Raw genomic sequence first — 21,763 nt, 5'->3', positions numbered from 1 at the left:
TGCTTTGGGTAGTATGGACATTTTAATGATGTTGATTCTACCAATACATGAGCACAGTATGTTCTTCCATCTGTTTATGTCTCCCTCTATCTCCTTTTTCAGTATCCTGTAGTTTTCCAAGTATAGGTCTTTTACCTCCTTAGTTAAGTTTATTCCTAGGTATCTTAAATTTTGGTGCGATGGTAAATGGGATTGCTTTTTTAGTCTCTCTTTCTGTAAGTTCACTATTGGTGTACAGAAATGCCATAGATTTCTTGGCATTAATTTTGTATCCTGCTACATTGTCGAATTCATTTATTAAGTCTAATAATTTTTTTGATGGAGTCTTTAGGGTTCTCTATGTACAGTATCATGTCATCTGCGAATAAGGACAGTTTTACTTCTTCTTTTCCAATTTGGATGACTTTTACTTCTTCTTCTTATCTAATGGCAATGGCTAGGTCAAACAGGAGTGGTGAGAGTGGGCATCCCTGTCTTGTTGTTGTTCTTAGGGGAAATGGTTTTAGTTTTTGCCCATTGAGTATGAGGTTGGCTGAGGGTTTGTCATATATGGCTTTTATTATGTTGAGGTATGATCCTTCTATTCCCACCTTGCTGAGAGTTTTTATCAAGAAAGGGTGTTGGATTTTGTCAAATGCTTTTCCTGCATCAATTGATATGACTGTGATTTTTAGCTCTCAACTAGTTTATGTGATGTATCATGTTTAGTGATTTGTAGATATTGTACCATCCTTGCATCCTCGGGATAAATCCTACTTGGTCATGGTGGATGATCTTTCTGATGTACTGCTGCATCCGATTTGCTAGAATTTTGTTGAGGATTTTAGCATCTATGTTCATGAGGGATATTGGCCTGTAATTCTCTTTCATTGTTTTGTCTTTATCTGGTTTTGGTACTAGGGTAATGCTGGCTTCATAGAATGAGCTTGGAAGTGTTCCTTCCTCTTGAATTTTTTGGAATAGTCTGAGGAGGTTTGGTTTTAGTTCTTCCTTGAATGTTTGGTAAAACTCCCCTGTGAAGCTGTCTAGCCCCAGGCATTTGTTTGCTGGAAGCTTTTTGATGACTGCTTCAATTTCCTCCATAATTACCGGCCTATGGAGATTTTTAGATTCTTCGTGATTGAGATTTAGAAGGTTGTATTTTTGTAGGAATATGTCCATTTCCTTCATGTTGTCTAGTTTGTTGTAATAGAGTTGTTCATAGTATTTTTTAACAGTCCTTCGTATTTCTGTGGGGTCTGTTGTTAGTTCACCTCTTTAATTCCTGATTTTCTTTATTTGAGTCCCCTCTCTTTGCTTCTTGGTGAGCCTGGCTAGAGGTTCATCAACCTTGTTCGTCCTTTCAAAGAACCAACTCTTGTTTTCATTGACATTTTGTAGTGTTTTTTTGGTCTCTATGTCATTTATTTCTGTTCTGATCTTTATTATCTCCTTTCTTCTGCTCACTCTGGGCTCTTCTTGTTACTCTCTTTGTAATTCTTTAAGCTGTAGAGTTAGATAATTTACTACCATTTTTTTTTATTTTTTGAGGTAGGCCTGTAGAGTTATACACTTCCCTCTCAGGACTGCTTTCATTATGTCCCATAGATTTTGGATTGTTGTGTTTTTATTGTCATTAGTTTCCCAGATGATTTTAATTTCTTCTTTGTTCTCTTTGGTAATCCAATCATTGTTTAATAGAATGCTATTCAGCTTCCAAGTGTTTGAATATTTTGGGTTGTTTTTATTGTAGTCTTTTTCTAATATTATGCCACTGTGGTCTGAGAAGATGCTTGATATGATTTCAATCTTCTTGAATTTGGGGAGACTTTGCCTGTGACCCAATATGTTGTCTATTTTTAAAATGTCCCATGTGCACTTGAAAAGAAGGTATATTCCATGGCTTTGGTGTGAAATGCTCTGAAGATGTCAATTAAGTCCATCTGATCTAGTGAGTCATTTAGGATTGCTGTTTCTTTGCTGATTTTTTGTCTAGAGGATTTATCCAGTGATGTCAGTGGTGCATTAAAATCCCCTACTATGATTGTATTCTTGTTTATCTCTCCCTTAATATCTTCCAGGAGTTTTTTTATGTATTTGGGTGCTCTGGCATTGGATGCATATATGTTTATCAGGGTTATATCCTTTCATTTTATCGATCCCTTTAGTATTATGAAGTGGCCTTTCTTTTCACTTGTTATGGCCTTCACTTTAAGGTCTATTTTGTCTGATATAAGTATTACTACCCCAGCTTTTTTTTCATTTCCATTTGTCTGAAAGATATTTTTCCATCCCTTCACTTTCAGGCTGTGTGAATCCCTTGTTCTGAGTTGGGTCTCTTGTAGACAGCATATATATGGGTCATTGTTTTTTTATCCACTAAGCCACTCTTTGTATTTTGATTGGAGCATTTAGTCCATTTACTTCTAAAGTTATTATTGGTAGGTACTTGTTTGTAGCCATTTTTATTTTTTGTGTCTGTGTTCCTTCTTACCTTTCTATTTGTTATTTTTATACCAGTGCCTTTAGCATTTCTTGGATTGCTGGCTTGGTAGTGATAAACTCCCTTAGCCTTTTTTTTTGTCTGTGAAGCTCCTTATTTCCCCTTCAATTTTGAATGATTGTCTTGCTGGATAGAGTATTCTTGGATTCAGTCCTTTGCTTTGCATCACTTTGTAAATTTCCTTCCATTCTTTTCTGGCCTGATATGTTTCTGTTGAGAAATCATTTGATAATCTAATGGGATATCCCTTGTACATAACTTTCTGTCTCTCTCTTGCAGCCTGTAAGGTTCTCTCTTTGTCCTGAACATTTGCCATCGTAATTATGATGTGTCTTAGTGTGTATGTTTTTGTGTTTATCTTGTTTGGGACTCTCTGTGCTTGGGTAACCTTTTTCTTCCCCACATCAGGGAAGTTTTCTGACATTATTTCTTCAAATATGTTTTCTAACCCTTGTTCCTCTTCCTGTTGTTCTGGCACCCCTATTATTCGTATGTTGCTTCGTTTCATGTTGTTCCACAGCTCTCTTAGGCTCTCCTCCTGTTTTAAATTTTTTTCTCCAATTGCAGTTCAGTTTGGATGTGTTTTGCTTCCCTGTCTTCTAATTCGCTAATTCAGTCCTCCGCTTCTCGTCTACTGTTAAAACTATCCATGGTGGTTTTTTTGCAGCTATATCATTCTTCATTTCTCTTGATTCTTACATAAGTTTTTGATTTTTTTTCCTCCATCAGGTTTATGAACGGTATGCCCTTATTCTGAATTCATATTGTATGACTCTGTTTCACTTAGCTGCTTTTCTGGTGATTTCTCCTTTTCTTTCATTTGGTGGTTTCTTTGTCTACCCATTTTTTATCTCACTGATGGATCTAGATGTCGAGTTCTGTAGGGGCTGTTCCTTGGGTAGCAATGGCTTCTTGGTCTGTGCTTGATCCTCGGACAGTCGCAGCAGTGGCTGATCCTCAGTTGGCAGTGGCTCCTTTGGTGGGTGCTGTTTGCAGCAGTAGTGGCTTCTCTGGCTAGTGGGGGGAGGCTGCTCACACAGCTGCTGCTCCTCAGATGGGGTTGGGCTGATCACGAGGCTGCTGTTCCTCGGATGAAGGCAGGCTGCTCACGTGGCTTCTGCTCCTTGGACTGGAGCTGGCTGTGTGCAGCTGCTGTTCCTCGGACAGGGCTGGCTTCTCTTGAGGCCGCTGCTCCTCAGACAGGGGTGGGCTGCTTGCACAGCTGCTGCTCCTTGGAAGGGTGATGGGCTGATTGCATGGCTGATGCTCCTCAGACAGGAGTGAGCTGAACATGTGGCTGCTGCTCCTCGGATGAGTGCAGGCTGTGTATGGCTGCTGCTCCTTGGACCTGTGCAGGCTGCGTAGGGCTGCCACTCCACGGACGTGGGTGGTCTGCTCATGTGCCTGCTGCTCCTCTGACTGGGTTGGGCTGCAGGGGTGGCTGCTGCTCCTCAGATGGGGGCAGGTTGCTCGTGCAGCTGCTGATGCTTGGATGGGGGCAGGTAGCTCGCGCAGCTGCTGTTCCTTGAACGAGTGCAGGGTGCAGTCAGCACTCAGCTGCTGCTCCTCAGACAGGGGCGAGTTGTGCAGAGGTGCCACTCCTCAGTCATTGGTGGGCTGCTCCTGTGGCTGCTGCTCCTTGGACAGGGGCCAGCTGTCACATGGTAGCTGCTCCTCAGTCGGGGGAACGGGCCACTCATACAGGTGCTGCTCCTTGGACAGGGGCAGGCCACATGAGGCTGCTGCTCTTAGGCCTGGGGTGGTATGCTCGTGGGGCTGCTGCTCCTTGGCCAGGAGCAGGCTGCTCACGTGTCTGCTGCTCGTGTGGTCACAGTGCCCTGGGCTAAAGTGTTGGGCCAGTCAGAGTGGAGCGTGCTTTGGAACTCACAGGAGCCTGCACCCGGGGTGGCTGGAGACTTGGTGACCATGAGACCACAGCCGAGGTGACAGGTCCCTGGCCGGGGTGGCTGTAGAGCCCCAGGTATTATCCGAGGGCACTGTGGTTTGAGGTGAGGCTGGGCTCCCAGTTACAGCAGCTCCCCCTTCAAAAAGGCAAGGCCTCTGACAAAGAGCCAACCTCCCAGTACTGTTTACAATGGTAACAGAGGCTGCTTAGTTAGGCGAGCCCAGTTAGCCTGCCCCCGAAGGTCCTGTGGGATCTAACTGTCACACACACACACACACACACACACACACACACACATTCCACACAACCACACACTCCTCTTTTGCTCCCTCACTCACTGCCACCTTCTTCCTGCCTCTGTAGTTGTGTCTGGGGTGTTATTGACCCGTTCATGGATGGAGTTTCCTCTCCAGGTGTCTGGTTACTTGGCTCACTCTGTAGCATATTGGCCGGACAGGATAGAATTCTCCTCAACAAGACACGACACAAAGGAAACAAAACACGAATGTACTCATGACACCGATAACCCCAATATAAGTGACCACCTGAGAAAAGAGAATTAGGGGAGAGAAAAGAGAGTACAAATGATATCAAAGAGAGAAAAAAAAGATAAGAGAGAAAAGAAAAAGGAAGAAAAAGGAGAATATATATATATGGAGAAAACACCACAGAACAAACAGATAAACCAAAAAAATGCAAACACCAAACACCCAGCAAAGAGGGTGGGGGCAGAATCTGCAGAGGCTGAACTTATTTACAGAAAATAAGGTTAAGAATTGGATGAATATGGGGAGGACCTCAGTTCAGTATAGAGGAAGTAGAAAGGGGATGAGTGGATAAGAATAAAGAGAATGAGAAGAAAATAATAATAATAATAATAATAAATTTACATAAAAATTGATTCTAAAATGGTATAAAAATAAAAATAGTAAATAAAATCAAATGATGGAAAAATAATTCCAAAAGAAATAGAAAATAAAGCAACAAACAAAAAAGAAAAAAAAAGAGATAACACAATAATAAATAAAATGAAAATGAAGAAGTGAAGTATTGTTCCTTTGGCTGACTTAAGATCCCAGTCTTCTGCACTGTCTATAGTTTCTGTTTCCTGTTTCTGGGACTGAAGGCCTTTCTTTAGGCCAGTCCCTTTGGACTCTCAGGGACTATTAAGATTTTTTAAATCTTTTCTACCAAATAGGGTGTATTCTGGGTGTGGCTGTATTAGTTGCCTGGATACTGGAGGGAGGGGCTATCTCTTGAGGAGAAAATGGCTGCCCAGGTCCAGGGCTCAAGCATGACTCAGTGCCAGACTCACTGCCACTCCTCCTGGACCCCCTCCCCAGCCTGTCCCCAGACTCTATAAGTCCACACCTTCTCCTGCACCCCAGCCACAGATAAGTGTCCATATCTGAAAGGTCCTATGAACTAGATTCAGTGAAGAAAAGCACAGGTCACAGAGAGGGGAAAGACTGTGTCTCTGCCAGCTTTTCTCCTCCCAGCACTGTACATTCTGTTCAGCCATTCAAGCTGCCCCCTCTGGGCTCAGTCTTTTGTGACTGTGGACACAGATCTAGAACCCCTGGCACCAGCAGTCCCGCAGGCCTCTTCTCCACAGTCAGACGCCGTGCCTGTCCCAAAGGACACGGCTCGGTGCCGTTTCCATCGGACCCTCTGCTCTTCCCTGCTGCAAATTTTCTCACCAGCTGAGTCTCCTTTGCCAGTTCGAGGTGGGTGTTATTCGTTTCAGCTGCTCATTCTATCTGCTCTGGGACAAGGCTCAGGCATGTCTTTCTATTCCACCGCCATTTTGTCCTCCCCATAACAGGTCTAGTTTCATTTTTTGCATGTACCTGTCCAATTTTTCCAACATTATTTATTAAAGATAATAGCCTTGTCTCCATTGCATGCTCTTGCCTCCTCTGTCAAATATTAATTGATCATACTGGCTTGGTTGGATTTCTGGGTTCTCTGTTCTGCTCCATTGATCTATATGCCTGTTCTTGTGCAAGGACAAGGCTGTTTTGAGAACAGTGGCTTTGTAGTGAAACCTGATATCTGGTCTTGTGATCCCTCCAACATTGCTCTTCTTTCTCAATATTGTTGCAGCTATTTGGGGTCTTTTGGGCTTCATATAAATTTTTGGAGTGTTTGTCCTAGGTCTGTGAAATATGCTGTTGGTATTTTAATACACATTGCATTAAATATATAGGTTGCCGAGATCTAGAGAAAATGGCGGAGGCTTAGACGGACGTGTTGGTCCTTCGTCCCGGAGCAGATAGGGGCGAGCAGCTGAAACGGGTAACAACCAGCCCGATCAAGCTGGGGAGGTTCAGCTGAGAGACAGTCTGCAGCCAGGAAAGACAGAGAACTCCTGAAAAATGCGGATGGTTAGAGATTGAGGCTGAAACTTCCCCCTGGGCGCCAGCGCAGCGGCGAGACCATGCCATCTTGGGAAGCGGTTACCTACCGGCATCCAGAGATCGGCTACTAACCCAGCAGCTACTAACCCGGAGGTGGCGACTTGCGGGCGGCGCGACTGCGGGAGCCCAGAGGAGGCCTGCGCCCCTCCACGGAGGGGCGGACACTCCTGGGCGGCCAGCAGAGGCACAGCGACCACGCCATCTTGGGAAACAGAGCTGCTTGAGACTAGGATCCTGGCCTCAGCACCACCCAGTCTGATCTCAGACGCATACCAGGACCCTGCAGCCACTGGGGACAGAGACCTGTGACCACAGCTACAGACCTGCAGACACGGAAAGTTCGGAGATCCCTGCTGCAGATCCGTGAGTAGCAGAGCCCATCCCCCCTTCCCCCAGGATCTCGGGCAGTGCCAGAGTAACTAACTGATAGACCTACCCCTTGCCGGGGCCTCAGCGCTGCAGAAACTTTGGCCTGAAAGTGCGCGAGCACCTTAGAACTGATCCTATGCGCACTTCGGGCTTCAGAGCCCTGGGCTGGGAGCAAAAACGCGCACAGCACCAGGAACTAATCCTGTGCGCACTGCTGGCATCAGAGCCCTGGGCTGGGAGCAAAAACGCGCACAGCACCAGGAACTAATCCTGTGCGCACTGCTGGCATCAGAGCCCTGGGCTGGGAGCAAAAACGCGCACAGCACCAGGAACTAATCCTGTGCGCACTGCTGGCATCAGAGCCCTGGGCTGGGAGCAAAAACGCTCACAGCACCAGGAACTAATCCTGTGCGCACTGCTGGCATCAGAGCCCTGGGCTGGGAGCAAAAACGCGCACAGCACCAGGAACTAATCCTGTGCGCACTGCTGGCATCAGAGCCCTGGGCTGGGAGCAAAAACGCGCACAGCACCAGGAACTAATCCTGTGCGCACTGCTGGCATCAGAGCCCTGGGCTGGGAGCAATCGCGCGAACGGGAGTTTGTCCGCCTAGCACAGGCCCAGAAACCCCGTTTCTCAGGGCAGGAGGCAGCACCAAGCACCAGTGACTTGACTGTGTTTCTTATCACCTGCGCCTGAGATCCTGATTTCCTGTGCATTCATACTAAGAGCCAGTGAATCCAATTCCTGGTGCAAGGGCACACAGGGACCCTGATTCTCAAGGTGAGGTTGCGCGAAGCAACAGAGACTCTGATACTGAACTCTTGGGGAACTCTGACTCCTGGCGCAAGCTAGGGGGCTCTGCCCTGGTGCTAAACACGCGTCAGGGGGGCCTCTATTTCAGCACAGTGCAGGCAGGGTCCCTAATTCTAAGGGCACGCGCGAGGCCACATTGAGTGTTGGCAACACTGACACAGAGCGAGCCTGGTTCCCACCAACCAACAACAACCACACATCTTAGTGTCAGAGCTCTTCAGTGACACTAGGGTGGTGGGAGCCTCCCACTGCGCACGGCCCAGGCCCACGCAACTCAACCTTTGAACCATCAGGAGATAATCAGAATGAAGAGACGACACAATACCCAGAGGAAAGACAATGAAGAATCACCAAGAAAGGAAATTAATGAAGCTGAAGCGTGCAACATGACAGAAAAAGAATTCAGAATGATGGTTGTACAATTCATTCACCGGATGGATGAGAAAATCAACAACCTATGCAAGAATCAGGAAGAAATGAAAAGTGATATAGCTACAATCAAAAACACCATGGAAAGTTTCAACAGCAGACTAGAAGAAGCAGAAGACCGAATTAGTGAGTTAGAAGATAAGGCAGAGAAACAAGCTCAATCTGAACAGCAACTGGAGAAAAGAATTAAAAAACAGGAGGAGAGCCTAAGGGAGCTTCAGGACAACATGAAACGAAGTAACATACGCATAATAGGGCTGCAAGAAGGACAAGAAGAGCAGCAAGGATTAGAAAATCTATTTGAAGAAATAATGACAGAAAACTTCCCAGATATGGGGAAGAAAAAAGTTACACAAATACAGAGAGTCCCAGGCAAGATGAACCCCAAAAGACCGACACCAAGACACGTCATAATAACGATGGCAAATGTACAAGACAAAGAGAGAATCTTAAAGGCTGCAAGAGAGAAACAGAGAGTTACCTACAAAGGGTCCCCCATCAGATTATCAAACGATTTCTCAACAGAAACACATCAGGCCAGAAAAGAATGGACGGAAATCTACAAAGTGATGCAAAGCAAAGGACTGAATCCAAGAATACTCTATCCAGCAAGGCTATCATTCAAAATTGAAGGGGAAATAAGAAGCTTCACAGACAAAAAAAGGCTAAGGGAGTTCATCACCACCAAGCCAGCAATGCAAGAAATGCTAAAGGGACTGGTGTAAAAAGAAGAAATAAAAAGCCCAGAAAGAAAGCAGCCACAAAAAAATAGAAATGGCTACAAACAAGTACCTTTCAATAATAACTTTAAATGTAAATGGACTAAATGGTCCAATCAAAAGATATCGAGTGGCTGAATGGATAAAAAAACATGACCCATACATTTGCTGTCTACAAGAGACCCACCTCATTAGAAGGGACTCACACAGACTGAAAGTGAAGGGATGGAAAAATATCTTTCAGGCGAATGGAAATGAAAAAAAAGCTGGGGTAGCAATACTTATATCCGACAAAATAGACCTCAAAGTGAAGGCCATAACCAGAGATAAGGAAGGCCACTTCATAATACTAAAGGGATCAATACAACAAGAGGATATAACCCTGATAAACATATATGCACCCAATGCAGGAGCACCCACATACATAAGAAAACTCCTGGAAGGTATCAGGGGAGAGATCGACAACAATACAATCATAGTAGGGGACTTTAATACACCACTAACATCACTGGATAAATCCGCTAGACAAAAACTCAGCAAAGAAACAGCAATCCTAAATGACTCACTAGATCAGATGGACTTAATTGACATCTTCAGAACACTTCACCGCACAGCTGCGGAATATACATTCCTCTCAGGTGCTCATGGGACATATTCAAAAATAGACCACATATTGGGTCACAAGCAAAGTCTCCACAAATTCAAGAAGATTGAAATCATAAAAAGCATCTTCTCAGACCACGATGGCATAATGTTAGAAATAAACCACAATAAAAACAACCCAAAATACTCAAACACTTGGAAGCTGAATAGCATGTTATTAAATATTGATTGGGTTACCGATGACATCAAAGAAGAAATTAAAAACATCCTGGACACTAATGACAATGAAAACACAACAATCCAAAACCTCTGGGACACAATGAAAGCAGTCCTGAGAGGGAAGTTTATAGCTCTACAGGCCTACCTCAAAAAACAAGAAAAAATGGTAGTTAATCATCTAACTCTACAACTCAAAGAATTAGAAAGAGAGCAACAAGAAAAGCCCAGAGTGAGCAGAAGGAAGGAGATAATAAAGATTAGAGCAGAAATCAATGAAATAGAGACCAAAAAAACAATACAGAAAATCAATGAAACCAAGAGCTGGTTCTTTGAAAGGATAAACAAGATTGACAAACCCCTAGCCAGGCTCACCAAGAAGCAAAGAGAGAGGTCCCAAATAAACCAAATCAGAAATGATAGAGGCGAAATAACAACAGACCCCAAAGAAATACAAATGATTGTTAAACAATACTACGGACAACTCTACTCCAACAAACTAGACAACCTGGAGGAAATGCACAAATTCCTAGAAAAATACAACATTCCAAAACTCAATCAGGAAGAATCTAAAAATTTCAATAGGCCAATAACGATGGAAGAAATTGAAGCAGTCATCAAAAAGCTTCCAGCAAACAAAAGCCCAGGACCAGACGGCTTCTCAGGGGAGTTTTACCAAACTTTTAAGGAAGAACTGAAACCTATCCTCCTCAGATTACTACAAAAAGTCCAAGAGGATGGAACACTTCCAAACACATTTTATGAAGCTAGCATCACCCTAATACCAAAACCAGGTAAAGACAACACAATGAAAGAGAATTACAGGCCAATATCCCTCATGAACATAGATGCCAAAATCCTCAACAAAATCTTAGCAAATCGGATCCAGCAGTACATCAGAAGGATCATACACCATGACCAAGTAGGATTTATCCCAGGGATGCAAGGATGGTACAACATCCGTAAATCAATAAACGTGATACACCACATAAACAAATTGAAAGAAAAAAACCACATGGTCATATCAATTGATGCAGAAAAAGCATTTGACAAAATCCAACACCCATTTTTGATAAAAACTCTCAGCAAGGTGGGAATAGAAGGATCATACCTCAACATAATAAAAGCCATATATGACAGGCCCACAGCCAACATCATACTCAATGGACAAAAACTAACACCATTTCCCCTAAGGACAGGAACAAGACAGGGATGTCCACTCTCTCCACTCCTGTTCAACATAGTCCTGGAAGTATTAGCCATTGCAATTAGACAAGAAGAAGAAATAAAAGGCATCCAAATTGGAAAAGAGGAAGTAAAACTGTCCTTATTTGCAGATGACATGATATTATACATACAGAACCCTAGAGACTCCATCAAAAAACTACTAGACTTAATACATGAATTTGGCAATGTAGCAGGATACAAAATTAACCCCAAGAAATCCGAGGCATTTCTATATACCAATAGTGAACTTTCAGAAAGAGAGATTATAAAAACAATCCCATTTACCATCGCACCCCAAAAATTAAGATACCTAGGAATAAACTTAACTAAAGAGGTAAAAGACCTCTACTCAGAAAACTATAGGACGTTGAAAAAAGAGATAGAGGAAGACATAAACAGATGGAAGAACATACCATGTTCTTGGATTGGTAGAATCAACATCATTAAAATGTCCATACTACCCAAAGCAATCTATAAATTCAACGCACTTCCCATTAAAATACCAATGGCCTTCTTCAAAGATCTAGAACGAACTCTCCAAAAATTCATCTGGAATAAAAAAAGACCCGGAATAGCTGAAGCGATCCTGAGAAAAAACAAAGTAGGTGGGATCTCAATGCCAGATATCAAGCTGTATTACAAAGCCACTGTTCTCAAAACTGCCTGGTACTGGCACAAGAACAGACATATAGATCAGTGGAATAGAATAGAGAGTCCAGAAATTAGCCCGAACCAATATGCTCAATTAATTTTTGACAAAGGAGGCATGAACATACAATGGAGCCAAGATAGTCTCTTCAATAAATGGTGTTGGGAAAATTGGACAGATATATGCAAGAAAATGAAACTAGACCACCAACTTACACCATACACAAGAATAAACTCAAAATGGATAAAGGACTTAAATGTACGACAGGAAACCATAAAAATTCTAGAAGAATACAAAGGCAGCAAAATCTCAGACATATGCCAAAACAATTTCTTCACTGATACAGCTCCTAGGGCAGTTGAAACTAAAGAGAAACTGAACAAATGGGACTACATCAAAATAAAAAGCTTCTGCACAGCAAAAGAAACCATCAACAAAACAACAAGAAAACCCACCTCGTGGGAAAACATATTTGCCAACGTCATATCTGATAAGGGCTTAATCTCCAAAATTTATAGGGAACTCATACAACTTAACAAAAAGAAGATAAACAATCCAATCAAAAAATGGGCCAAGGATCTAAATAGACACCTTTCAAAAGAGGACATTCAGAAAGCCAAGAGACATATGAAAACATGCTCAAAGTCACTAATCATCCGAGAGATGCAAATCAAAACAACAATGAGGTACCATCTCACACCTGTCAGAATGGCCATCATCAACAAATCAACAAACGACAAGTGCTGGAGAGGATGTGGAGAAAAAGGAACACTTGTGCACTGCTGGTGGGAATGCAGACTGGTGCAGCCACTATGGAAGGCAGTATGGAGGTTCCTCAAAAAATTGGAAATGGAACTCCCATTTGACCCTGTGATCCCACTTCTAGGAATATATCCCAAGAAACCAGAAACACCAATCAGAAAGGATATATGCACCCCGATGTTCATAGCAGCACAATTCACCATAGCTAAGATCTGGAAACAGCCTAAGTGCCCATCAGTAGATGAATGGATTAGAAAGCTGTGGTACATCTACATGATGGAATACTATGCTGCTGTAAAAAAGAAGGAATTCTTACCATTTGCAACAGCATGGATGGAACTGGAGAGCATTATGCTAAGTGAAATAAGCCAGTCAATGAAGGAAAAATAACACATGATCTCACTCATTCATGGATAATAAAGACCATTACAAACTTTTGAACAATAATAGATACAGAGGCAGAGCTGCCTCAAACTGATTGTCAAACTGCAGTGGGAAGGCCAGGGAGGGTTGGGGGGGAGGAGGGAGGGGATTAAGAGATCAACCGAAGGACTGGTATGCATCCATATAACCATAACTAATGGACATAAGACACTGGGGGGTAAGGGAGGGCAGGGGTCTGTCAAGGGGGGGGGGGGGGGAAAAAGGACACTTATGTAATACACTTTGTAATACTTTTAGCGAAAAAAAAAAAAGAATTGCTGTTTTAAAGCTGAGAATATGTGTATGAAGCTGATAAATGAAGGGAATACTGTTTATATAAAAAATAAATAAATAAATAAAAAATAAAATAAAAATAAATAAATAAATAAATTATTCTAGACCAAAAAAAAAAAAAATATATATAGGTTGCCTTGAGTAGTATGGACATTTTTATGATGATTATCCTACCAATCCATGAACATGGTATATTCTTCCAGTTGTTTATATCTTTCTCTAGCTCTTTTCTCAACATCCTGTACTTTTCTGAGTACAGGTCTTTTACCTCCTTGGTTAAGTTTATTTCAAAGTATTTTAATGCTTTTGTTGCAGTGGTAAATGGGTTTATTTTTTTAGTTTCTCTTTATGAGAGTTCATTATTTGTGACTAAAAACGCCATGGATTTTTGGGTGTTAATTTAGTATCCTGCTATTTTTCCGAATTCATCTATTAAATCTAGTAGTATTTTGGTGGAGGCTTTAGGGTTTTCTGTGTACAGTATCATGCCATCTGTGAATAATCAGAGTTTTACTACCTCCTTTCCAATTTGGATGCCTTTTATTTCTTCTTCTTGTCCAATCACTATGGCTAGGACTTCCACTATTATGTTGATCAACAGTGGTGAAAGCAGATATCCCTGTCTTGTTCCTATTCTTAGGAGAAATGCTTTTAATTTTTGCCCATTGAATATGATATTGGCTGTAAGTTTGTCATACATGGGTTTTATTATCTTGAGGTATGATCCCCCTATTCCCATATTGCTGAAAGTTTTTATCAAAAAAGGGGGTTGTATTTTGTCAAATGCTTTTTCTGCACCAATTGATATGATCATGTGATTTGTGTCTTACAATCTGTTTATGTGCTGTATCACATTTATATACTTGTGAATATTGTACCAGCCTTGCATTACTGGAATAAATCTCCCTGGGTCATTGTGTATGATCTTTTTCATGTATTGGTGGATCTGATTTGCAAAAATTTTGTTGAGGATTTTAGTCTCTATGTTCATCAGTGATATTGGCCTGTAATTCTTTCTTTGTAGTGTTTTTATCTGGTTTTGGTATTAGGATAATGCTAGCCTCATAGAAAGAACTTGGAAGTGTTCCTTCCTCTTGGATTGTATGAAATAATTTGAGGAGGATAGATGTTATTTTTGTTTTGATAAATAACCAAATAAATATTTGTTAAAACTCCCTTATGAAACTATCTGGACCAGTGCTTTTGTTTGCTGGAAGTTTGTTGTTTTTTGTTTTTGTTTTTTTGTTGTTGTTGTTTTTTTCTTAAATTTCATAGGTAGTGATCCACCTACTAAGGTTTTCTGATTCTTCCTGATTGAGTTTTGGAAGGTTGTATTTTTCTAGGAATATGTCCATTTCTTCTAGGTTGTCCAGTTTGTTGGAATAAAGTTGTTCATAGTATTTTTTTTTATGATCCCTTGTATTTCTGTGGGGTCAGTTGTTACTTCACCTCTTTTCTTTCTGATTTTCAGTCCTCTTTGTTTCCCGGTGAGTCTGGCTAGAAGTTCATTAATCTTGTTTATTCTTTCAAAGAACCACCTCTTGGTTTTATTGATCTTTTGTATTGTTTGTTTGTTTGTTTTTGTGGTTTGTTTGTTTGTTTGTTTTTGGACTCCGTGTCATATATTTCCTACTTTCTACTTACTCTCAACTTTTCTTGATGTTCTCTTTCTAATTCTTTAAGTTGTAGTTTAGATAACTTATGAGCTTTTCTTGTTTTTTGAGATAGGCCTATAGTGCTATGAATTTTCCTCTTGGGACTGCTTTCACTGTGCCCCATAGATTTTGGATTTTTGTGTGTTCATTTTCATTTGTTTCCAGGATGTTTTTTATTTCTTCTTTGGTAACCCACTCATTGTTTAATAACATGCTCTGTAGCCTGCATATGTTTTATTGTTTTTGGGTGCTTTTATTAGAAATTAGATTTCTAATTTCATGTCATTGTGGTCTGAGAAGATACTTGATATGATTTCAATCTTCTTGAATTTGTATAGACTTAGCATGTGTCCTAACATGTGTTCTGTCTTTGAAAATGCCCCTTGTGCACTTGGGAAGAATGTATATGCTGTAGCTTTGGGGTGGAATATTCTGAATATGTCAATTAGTTTCATCTGCTCGAGTGTATAACTTAGGATTGCTGTTTCATTGTTGATTTTTTTTGTCTAGAAGATTTATCAAGTTTTGTCAGTTGGATATTAAAGTTCCCTACTATGATTGTATTTCTGTGATATCTCCCTTGGTATCCTCCAGAAATACATTTTATATATTTGGATGCTCATGTTTGGGTATATATATCTTTACCAGAATTATATCCTGTTGTTGTATTGATCGTTTTAGTATTATGAGGTGGCTTTCCTTATCTCCTGTGATGACCTTCACTTTGAGGTCTCTTTTGTCAGATATAAGTATAGCTACCACTGAGTTTTTAAAATTTCCATTTGCCTGAAAAATACTTTTCCATCCCTTCACTTTCAGATTTCATGAGTCCTTTGTTCTGAGGTGGATCTCTTATAAACAGCATATATATGGGTCATGTTTTCTTATCCATTCAGCTACCCTTTGCCTTCTGATTGGAACATTTAATCCATTTATGTTTAAGGTTATTATTGATAGGTACTCATTTGTTGCCATTTTTATTCTTTATGCCTGTGTTCCTCCCTCCCTTTAGATTTCTTCTTTTTACAACAGTCCCTTTAGCATTTCTTCCATTGCTGGTTTGGTGGAAATAAACTCCTTCAGCCTTTATTGTCTGAAAGTTCCTGACTTCATCTTCAATTTTGAATGATAGCCTTGCTGGATAGAGTATTCTTGGATTCAGTACCTTGATTTTCATCACTTTGTATATACTTCATGCTATTACCTTTTGGCCTGATGTGTTTCTTTTGAGAAATCCATTGATAGTCTAATGGGAGATCCCTTGTAGGTAACTTTCTGTCTCTCTCTTGCAGTCTTTAAGATTCTTTTTCTGTCTTTTATATTTGCCCATTTAATTATGGTGTATCTTGGTGTGGGTCCTTTTGGGTCCATCTTGATAGGGACTCTCTGTGCTTCATGAACTTGCGTGACTTTTTTCTTCCCCAAGTAAGAGATCATTTATGTCATTATTTTTCTGGACAGGTTTTATATTCTATGCTCAGCTTTCTCTCCTTCTGGCACCCCTATTATGCAGATATTGTTTTGTTTCATGTTGTCCCAAAGCTGGCTTAAAGTTTTCAGCTTTTTAGTGTTTGTTTGTTTTTATCCAGTTGTTGCTCTGTTTGGGTATTTTTTTCTACCTTGTCTTCTACCTCACTGATTCCATCCACAGCTTCATCCAGTCTACTGTTGAAACCATCCAGGGTGTTCTTTATTGCAGCTATGTCATTCTTCATTTTCTCTTGATTCTTATTCAAGTTTATGTACTTCTCATTCAGCTCCTTATATTTCTCATTGAGTTTCTGTAATTCTCATTCAGATGTTTGAGCATCCTTATAACCATTTCTTTGAGTTCATTATCTGACAAATTACTTTCATCCATTTCATTTAGTTCCTTTTCTGGTGATTCCTCCTTTTATTTCATTCATGGATTGTTTCTTTGCCTCCCCATGTTTGCTGTTCCTTTATTTGTTTCTATGTATTAAGTCAAATTGCTATACCACATAGATTATTTGGTTTGGTCTTATGTAATAGGTGTTTTTATGGGATCCAGTAGTGCAGTTTCTCAGATCTCCTGGGCTGGGTGTTCTAGGAAGACACCCTACTTTAGTCATTTGGATTCTCCTGTTTTTGTGGGGTCTTGAATGTTATTGTCCCATTTGTGGATGGAGTCTCCTTTCAGGGTGTCTGATTATGTGACTCACCTCTGACCTGTTGTGCCAGCTTTTGTGGAGATGCTGATTGAACAGCACAGAATACAAAAAAACAGAAAATGAAACTGAAGAAACAGAACAAGAATGTACACAAGAACCTCATAGCCAAGACAAAAGTGACCACCAGAGAAAAGAGAATTAGGAAAGAGAAAACAGAGCAAGAATGATAGAAAGAAAAGGAAAGAAAAGATATGGGAATAAAACACAACACAACAAACAAATAAACAAAAAGCACAAACCAAAAACACCAAATAATAGGGGGAAGAACCTGTAAATACAGAACTTAAATAAAGAAAATGAGAATAAAGAATTAGAGGAATAGGATGAGCACGGTTTAGAATTTATGAGGGTGAAAAGAAATGAGAAGATAAGCAAAAAAAATTGAAAAGAAGAAGAGAGCAGATAGACCTAAATTAAGGAAGTGAAATAAGAAAATAGGAGAAAAAGAAGAGTAAGAGAAGAGAGAATAAAATTGAGTAGTCAAAAAAAAAGAGAAAAGAATATTGAATAGGAACAGGAAAGAGGAAAATTAGATATATGAACAAAACAACAGAGACTAGAGTAATTACAAATCAATATAGCAGAGAGATAAAGAATATAAATTTTAAAAGGGGGGGAAGGGAAGGAAAGGAAAGGGATGAGAAAAACTAAAACGGATCAAGGTGAATAAAAAGAGAAGTAAAAAGGAGAAAAGAGGAAGAAAAAAGTTGGGAGGGGAGTGAAGTGTCATTCATTTCAGTTGAGTTTCAATGCCCCATGGGAGCTGGCTTAGGACCCTACTTTTTTGTTTTGTCTGCCAATTCTGGGTTCCTGTTAGGTACTTAGGTGCTAACTACTGTCAGGTACTGTCAGTTGTCTTTTAGGAACCTGATTGAAGCTCCAAGCAATGCACTGGTCTATCGCTTGTGTCTGTCTCCACAGGACTTGGCTGTAAGCATGAGGGGCCAATCTGCCCTCTGGAGTAGGTTTGTTAGTTGCCCATGTTATGGGTTGGCTCAACGAGATAGACCACCGACTCAGAATTTAAATTTAAAAGCCTTTTATTAAGCTGGCCAGCTGACCACAGCACCTATCTCCCCCTCTAGGAGATTCGGAGCATGTGTCCCCGACCAAGTGTGCAGCAAGATCTTTTATTGCCAACTACACAGTGTTAGAAAAAAAAGAAAAAACCAACTACAAAGCGGTTCATTAGCCGTTCCTGGTACTGTCAGGGTAAAAAGTTTACATAAAATTTACGAGCAGGGTCATACCTGGCTGGGTTCAATCATAACACATTGCTTTTCTAGCGAGATAATTAGCAATTTTTCTCTCCCATGGTCCCTGCCCTTGACACAATCGGTAACTTTTTCCAGGCCGCAGTCCCTCCCCCCAACACATTCAGTAAGTTTCTTATGTTTCATTTCCTCCCCCTAGCACACCCAGGGCCGGGGCTGCTTCAGCATACTTCCGTGATTCTCTGAGTTCCACCTCTGCCCACCTTGGCCTGTCAGCCAGCTGTCAATCTCAATCACTCTAAAGTCTGTTTCTGGCAGCGTTTTAAGTGGGGTAGGTGCTCCTTTGCTTTCTGGGAATATGATGAGTGTGTTTTCCTGTCCCAGAGCTACTCCTTCATGAGTGGCCCTTGGCTGGACAGAGATCCTTGTATGGAGACCAATGTGGTCATCTGGGACCCTGGAGTTTTTATCAGTGTGGTTCCTAGAATAGTGGGGCAGATGGCCCCTCCTCCCATCAGCTCACTGAGGGCTCCTTGAGACTGTTCTACCCTTAAACTTGGCCTCTGCCTTTGTTCCCTCAGGAAAGCTCAAAATTCTGGGTGTGGCAGGCTGTATCACCTAGAGCAGGGTTTATTTCTTTATCTGCCCTCTGGTGTTGGAAGCAGCTAGCTCCTCCCAAGAAAAATGGCCATTTCGGAAGTGTATGAATGACCCAAAGCAGGACTCCTGGCTACTGTTTTTTCCAAGTCTCCCTTCACTGCTTCCCACCCCAGCCTCTCCTCAGGCAACTCAAGACCTTGCCTCCCTCCCTGTGCCAATGTCCAGGTGTGTAGTTGCAAATGAAAACTCCTGTGCTCTGGGTTTAGAGATTTTTTTTTTAAAGCAACAAAACTACTTCAGAGGGAAGGTAGGGAGTGTTAGGGTAAGGGGGAGAGATCAACCAAAGGACTTGTATGCATGCATATAAGCCTAACCAATAGACACAGACACCAGGGGGGTGAAGGCATGGGGGGGGGGGGGGAATGAGGGGATAAGGACACATATGTAATACCTTAATCAATAAAGAAAAAAATAAAAAGCAACAAAATTGCCGCACTCTCTCCCACTGGCTCTGGCCTGTTGGGTCTGGACCAGTGATGGCGAACCTTTTGAGCTTGGCGGGTCAGCATTTTGAAAAACCCTAACTTAACTCTGGTGCCCTGTCACATATAGAAATTGTTTGATATTTGAAACCATAGTAAAACAAAGATTTATATTTTTGATATCTATTTTATATATTTAAATGCCATTTAACAAAGAAAAATCAACCAAAAAAATGAGTTTGTGTGTCAGAGGTGTCAGAGATTTGCCATCACTGGTCTAGACTCTGATACTGCCAGCAGCCCTGCTACCTTTCATAGCTGATTGGATGATATGTGTGCCACAGGTCACGCCACAAGTGTGTGGATCCCAGCCTGTTCTCCTGGCTTCTATTTTCTGAGGGAATAATTCTCCCCATAGCACAGTGCTACCTCCTCTCTCAGCTCGCCTCCTCTCGCAACCTCTCTCTTCCTATCTGACTCCAGGTGTTTACTGTTCTTCCTGTTATAAGTCACATCTTCAGCTGGACCTCAGTTGGTAATTCCAGGTGAATGTTCTCTAATTTAGTTGTATTTCCAGTTTGGCCCCAGGACGAGGTGCCCAACAGGTCTGCCTATTCGGGCTTGGTCAGGAAGTTCAGCCCTCATGACTCAGTTTCCCTCCTGGATTTTCCACCTATAAACTGGAGACTATGATCCCTGCCATGTCCATCTTGTAGAGAGGCCACCTCCCTGATCGGAAGTCCATCACAGGTCCTCCCTCAGTCCATCCTGCCCCACAGTTAGGGGACACAGCTTTGGGATGACACTGGCACACACACACACAAACATAGCCCTGCCCTGTCCACCTTGCAGGGGTGCTAAGAGCTTAATGTCCTTTTAAGGTTGGAAAATGTCACCACAACTTTGAATATGTCGGGCTAGGTGGCTTTCAGGCACGGTTTAGTGGGGTGTCCAGAATGTACTCTGAGAGAAGGGGCAGGAGGGTTTATGTGCAGGGAATGCAGGGAGGACCTGACACTCTCTCTGGGTTGTCCGCAGATGTGGATGAATGTATCTTGGGGCAAAACTCCTGCCACAAATCAGCCCAATGCCACAACACCGAAGGCAGCTACGAGTGCCGCTGCAGCCCTGGCTGGAAGCCTATTCCTGGGTCCCCCAATGGCCCAAACAACACCGTCTGTGAAGGTTCGGAGTTCAGATCCCATAAATGAACCACATCTTCTTTACTTTGCTGAGCCACCTGAAAGGCAGGTGCCATAAGGAGCATTGGCAGAGAAGGGGCAGCACTTTCAGCAACAGTGTGTGCCCAGTGCAGGCAGTGAGGAGAGGGCAACTGGGCTGGGCAGGGCTGAGCTTCAGATTCTGTTCTAATAAGGGCATGAGTGTGGCAACCTCCCTTGTTAGAAATCCATCTCAGGCCCTCCCATAGACTGTCCTGCCCCACAGTAGGAGTCAAGGGTTTGGGATGACATTCAGCCCTGTCCTGTCCACCTTACAGAGGTGCTCTGAACTTATGGAGCTTTTACAGTGGAATATGTAACCACAATTTTGTATATGTTGGGCTAGGTGGGTTTTAAGTAGGGTTTAGCATTGTGTCCTCAGTGTAATTTGAAAGAATGTGCCAGAACTTTGTGATCAGGGAGTGGAGAGAGGGCCTGACACTCTCTCTGGTTTGTCCTCAGATGTAGATGAATGTACCTCGGGGCAATACTCCTGCCACAAATCCACCCGATGCCACAACACTGAGGGCAGCTATGAGTGCCGCTGCAGCCCTGGCTGGAAGCCAATTCCTGGGTCCCCCAGTGCCACACACAACATCGTCTGTGAAGATTAGGAGTTCAGATCTCATAATTGAATCACATCTTCTTTACTTTGCTGAGCCACCTAAAGGCATCTGCCATAAGGAGCTTTGGCAGAGAAAGGGCAACACTTTCAGCAATGATGTGTGCCCAGTGCAGACAGTGAGGAGATGGTTGGTTGGGCTGGGCAGGGCTGAGCTTATATTCTGTTCAAATAAGGGCAGGAGTGTAGCTCTAGGCATAGGGGTGCCACAGCCCACAGCCCACAGCCTCAGCACGTGGGAGCTGTCAGTATGGCAACCTCCCTGGTTACAAATTCATCACAGGTCCTTGCCCAGGCCAACCTGCTCAACAGGTTAAGGCACATCTTAGGGATGACACTGGCACACACACACACACAGTCCTGCCCTGTCCACCTTGCAGGGGCGCTCTGAGCTTATGGTGCTTCTACAGTGGAAAATGTCACCACAAGTTTGTATACTGTAGGACCAGGTGGCTGTTAAGCAGG

At 42.2% G+C, this 21,763-nt stretch overlaps 1 protein-coding gene across 1 annotated transcript in view; it reads left to right on the top strand.

Annotated features, from left to right (window-relative positions):
* Window positions 1-21,763, top strand: part of LOC139011465 (adhesion G protein-coupled receptor E2-like) — a 78,146-nt gene that overhangs the window by 7,741 nt on the left and 48,642 nt on the right. Inside the window, exon 5 of the mRNA XM_070416999.1 lies at window positions 20,495-20,641. Coding sequence (XP_070273100.1) covers window positions 20,495-20,641 — 147 coding nt within the window. The remainder of the gene's footprint in view (window positions 1-20,494; window positions 20,642-21,763) is intronic.

Source organism: Myotis yumanensis, unplaced genomic scaffold (genome assembly GCF_028538775.1).
Source record: "Myotis yumanensis isolate MYYU_CA2020_CCGP unplaced genomic scaffold, mMyoYum1.0.hap1 SCAF_5, whole genome shotgun sequence".
In the NCBI taxonomy this organism is placed as follows: domain Eukaryota; kingdom Metazoa; phylum Chordata; class Mammalia; order Chiroptera; family Vespertilionidae; genus Myotis; species Myotis yumanensis.
This window is presented reverse-complemented; position numbering and strand designations above follow the sequence as displayed.